At 42.5% G+C, this 4442-nt stretch overlaps 1 protein-coding gene across 1 annotated transcript; it reads left to right on the top strand.

The window, feature by feature from the left end:
* The first annotated feature begins 328 nt into the window (after positions 1-328).
* LOC139831337 (uncharacterized) lies at positions 329-4139 on the top strand. Its single transcript, XM_071820627.1, has 4 exons — positions 329-458; positions 1677-3726; positions 3804-3868; positions 3952-4139. Exons 1-2 carry the CDS (start codon positions 359-361, stop codon positions 2981-2983), a joined length of 1407 nt encoding a protein of 468 aa, XP_071676728.1. The 5' UTR covers positions 329-358; the 3' UTR covers positions 2984-3726; positions 3804-3868; positions 3952-4139.
* Positions 4140-4442: the final 303 nt, after the last annotated feature.

Raw genomic sequence — 4442 nt, 5'->3', positions numbered from 1 at the left:
GAATGGTATTGGTTTGGCTGTTACATGTAGAACTAGTAGACTACTGTCTGGTGTCTGCTGCCCTACGTTTCTGATGTTACACCATCTACAGGGCGCCGCTGCGGGGACCGTTTGAGCTCGCCCTTCTGGCTGGCTGGCAGCTCATCCTTCTCGGCTGCTGCCGCTCGTCCATCTAGCCACCCGCAGCTCCTCACCGGCGCCTGTGTCCACCTCAGCCCTGCCCCGCACGCAAGGTGTTCAGCCATTTTGATCGAATAAGCGTTTTCTCGACTAAATTTTTTGCGATGAAATTTGATGGATTGTTTATTTGTTTGATTCCTAGACTATGGATAGCGACGATGAGTTACTCTTCCACCTAATGATGCAAGAGGAGGCCGATGCCGCAGCCGATCAGAGGATCCTCACCTGTCTTAAAGCTTTGCAAGTGGAGTTGAATGTCTCTGAGCCCTGCCACCGAGGTTCGATACGTGGGCTATCTATTTTTCAAAAACTTTCTGAATTTTAATATTGGCTTCAATCTGTATGAATTATATTATTTCTATGTTTAAATTGTTGTTCAATTAATCTGTGCGTTCAAATTTACTATGCAATTCATATGTTTAAATTGTTGTTCAGTCACTTCAGCGAATCATCGTGCTAGCAAATGGCAATTCATGGTTCTTGAGTGTTTAATTACCATCAGGTACTTCTCCTGCTTAAGCAATGGTATCCCTGATTTCTAGACTTGGACGTCACTACGTCTATCCTAAGTTCCTAAGGTGTTGTGAAGTACTTTTAGTTTGTGTCCGTGTGTTACTTCATTTGTGTGTGCAACCTTGCTGATTAATCAGGAATGCTCTATGTTTTGTCTGTTGTGATCCAATCTGTATTGCTTATTGCCTTTTCCTTGTTTTGAAAAGCTCTGATGAGTAACTCAAGGTTGTTGTGCTGCATCTGTTTCTTCAGGAAATGTCAAAGTAGTTTCATCACTGGTTGATGTTAGCTCATTGCACATCTGCAACTCTACATGTTAATTGGAGAAATGTATTGTTCCCAGCTAGTTTGATGCTAGTTCTTTGCATCTGCAGTAGGCTTACAATCTTTTTTCTTGTTACCTTGTCCATTTTATTCTCTAGAAGAACTAACCACTATCATTTTAACACTAGAATGCACTAATACCCACCTTACTGATAGTTAATAACATACACTAATTATTTAATTAATCTGTATGAATTATATTATTTATATGTTTAAATTGTTGTCGAATTAATCTGTGTGTTAAAATTTACTATGCAATTCATGTACGGACGCCCCCAAACCAGACAATTGTTGGGGCGGTCCAGACACAAACAGGGGGCACTGGAGATGCTCTTACTTGGCTACTTAGCTCATTAATCTGATGTGTTCATCGTATATTGAAGTCCCTTTATGCTTAATATGTACTCGCTGACTACCTCTGTCCTTATTTAATCGACGCAAAACTGAGGCTGGCTTAGTAGAGCATGCATGCATTCCCGCGTCGATTAAACACGGACGGAGGGAGTACATGTTTAGTGGGTGTTGCGCCACTCGTAGAAAAGTAATCTTGTGCCGCATTGGGTTTGTTCACATTCCGGTTAAGTTTATTTATGCCAAAGCAATAAAATGTTTTCTCAAGTGACCCCATTACTCAAAGGGTATCCTTTCTTGATGCACAGGCATGGTGGAGAATAGGACTGACAATGCCAATGACATGGTTGAACAAGAGGAAAGCATGGGCAGTGCCCCTGGGCAAGTGTTCTCAGGTCGAAACCCAAAAAGGCTCCGGTCCAAGGTGTGGGATGACTTCACACCCATCTACATCAACGGGAAGGTCGCCAGGGCTGAGTGCATGCACTGCCACCAGGTATTCAACAACAACGGCACCAGTAAACTACTAAAGCACCAGGCCAAGTGCAGCCCCAGCGCCCAGAAGAGGCCAGTGCAACCGAAGCTCCCGTTCTTGTTGACCAGCCAAAATAAATCCCCGGACAAAACAGATGTGTTGCCTAAGAAGAAGGCACGTGTCCTGCCTGGCATTCTCACCGGCACTAATATGGAAAGTCAGAAGGTTGATCAGAATGTTTATCATCAGGAACTTGCGACACATGAGCAAAAGAATCTGGCCTCATTTGACAGTCCTACAGACAAAGATCAGAAGAATCAGTCGCATGTCCAACTTACAGTGCCTGAGCAGGACATTCCCACTAACATAAATCAGAATAATCCGAAGGTTGATCAGAGTGAGCCCTATGAGGAACTTGTTAGGATATTTTCTGTGCATGGGCACCTGCCATCGGTTGGTATGGATGATAGATTCAGTAAGTTTGTTGCTTGCTTAAATCCTGTTGTCAAGATGCCGACTGGCATGTATATGCACTTTAGGAGTCTGTTTGAGGAAGAAAAGACCAAGCTGAAGGAGAAGCTTGCAGCTTTGCGCTGCCAGGTTTGCTTGCATGCTCATGTGTGGCACTATGATCTGGTCTCACCGTTCCTGTGCTTGACTGTCCATTACATTGATGATGAATGGAAGAAGCAGAAACATATCATCAAATTTCGTTCCGTGGATCCTTCCTGCAATGCAGAGCAATTGAGCCAGGCCATATTGTCTGCTATTGGAGATTGGGGTCTTCGTGATAAGGTTTTCAGCATTACACTGGACGACGCGTTTCTGGATGATTCCGTTGCTTCAGCTTTCAAAGCAAGTCTCCAAGATTGGAACCTTCGCTTGGCAAACTTGAGGTCGACTATGTCTGCAAACCAGAGCTCGTCTATGTCTGCAAACCGGAGCTTTTTTGTGATACGGTATGCAACTCATCTTGTTAACCAGGTCATACAAGTGGGGAAGGATGAACTTCACAAAGTGATGGAGAAGTCAACAAAGTTTTCTAAGTATACAAAAGGCCACATTCCTTCTGTAGTACTGTTTCCGAACCGTGCATATGCACCATCACCTGAAGACTGGAGCAACCATGCAGAGAATTAGTAAGATACTGGAAAGTTTGCGTCGATACATGGATGAGATGCTTACTTGTGACAGTCCAGTTGATCTCCTTAACAGGTTATGGTATGTGAAAGAAGTTCTGCATCCAGAAGATGATTTTTATGGAGACAAGACAGTTTCGAAAGAGCTAGAGAAGATGCAACAGAAGTTTATGGAATATTGGAATCTCTATTGCTTAAGTATCTGTCTGCCTGTGATCATGGATCCTTCATACCGTCTGGAATGCATCAAGTCTTGTCTGAGGCCTAAGTTGTACAATTATTGTTTGAGGCACGAATTAGACGAGATAGAAGATTATTTTCAGCAAGTACATGACATTTTGATCAACCTCTTCTATGAATATTCTGATCAGGTGCGAGACACTAGCTGCACTTCTGGGTCTAAAAGTAGCAGGAACATTGTTGTGAAGGGAGATGATACGCTGATAGACTATTATCATCATATTGTCTATCCATTCAGCAAGCGTCCAATGACAGAACTTGACCAGTACTTGCAAGAGCCAGGTCCCTGTAAAGGTGAGCAAAGTGTTCTCCAATGGTGGAAGGAACATAGTCTGACCTATCCTACACTTGCTCGGATGGCACGTGATATATTGGCAATACCAGGTAGTAGCGAGTGCAGTGTAGCAAAAATGACTGCAAGACGAAGAATTTGTGAGTCCCGTTACTCTCGTCCATACTTGGTTGAGGAGATTGTCTGTACTCAGGATTGGCTCAGATCTTATGGTACGACATACACTGGTTTTTTCTATTTGTATCCCATTACAGTCCTGGACTAACATAAGCTATTATTGTTATAATAGGTTCTTCAAGCGAAATGTCAAGCTGATCTTTTCAAGTGAATACTCCGATCTTCTGAATATTCCCTGTAAGCTGCTTCCCTTCTCTTCTCTGATTTACCAATGTAACATGTTCTGCTAGCAATGCCTCAGTGTCGCCTTTCCAACGCAGTTTTCAAGAATGGCAGTGGAATCAAGACAATTTTGGGACAGTATGCTAAGTTCATTTAACAGTCTAGTCACTGATGATACCTATTTATGGCATCTGATAATTTATTTTGATGGAACAGTCTACTGCATTGCACTCGGCCCTCCTTTCTTTAACCCTATCTTCTTAACAATGATACACCACCGTTCTTGTTCAGCCTGCATGCACGCTGTAAATCATGCTTTTCTGCTGCTTGATATATTTCGGCCATAAAATCAAAATTCGGCGTAATTATTCTGGTTCATTGTATGTCCGATGTTTCTGCTATATGTTTGCATAATGTTTGTCATGTTAATGTTGCATGATGTACCACATGTTGCCATCCGTTGCATGTTTACTAAGTAACAAAACAACTTTATATTGTAACTGTTTGTTTACTGCATACTTTTGAACGCATGTTTCTCTGTGAATTGTATTTTTTTACAGCCGTCTATTGCATACTTGTCAGTATGGCC

Source organism: Lolium perenne, chromosome 5 (assembly GCF_019359855.2).
Source record: "Lolium perenne isolate Kyuss_39 chromosome 5, Kyuss_2.0, whole genome shotgun sequence".
In the NCBI taxonomy this organism is placed as follows: Eukaryota; Viridiplantae; Streptophyta; class Magnoliopsida; order Poales; family Poaceae; genus Lolium; species Lolium perenne.
The sequence above is the reverse complement of the archived record's forward strand: the minus strand, read 5'-3'. Positions and strand labels throughout refer to the sequence as shown.

Bases quoted from the DNA above. Each gene is read 5' to 3' on its own strand.
- LOC139831337 (XM_071820627.1), top strand. From the start codon at position 359: ATGATGCAAGAGGAGGCCGATGCCGCAGCCGATCAGAGGATCCTCACC. The intron at 459-1,676 runs GTTCGATACGTG...CTTGATGCACAG, and splicing joins CTCTGAGCCCTGCCACCGAG to GCATGGTGGAGAATAGGACT.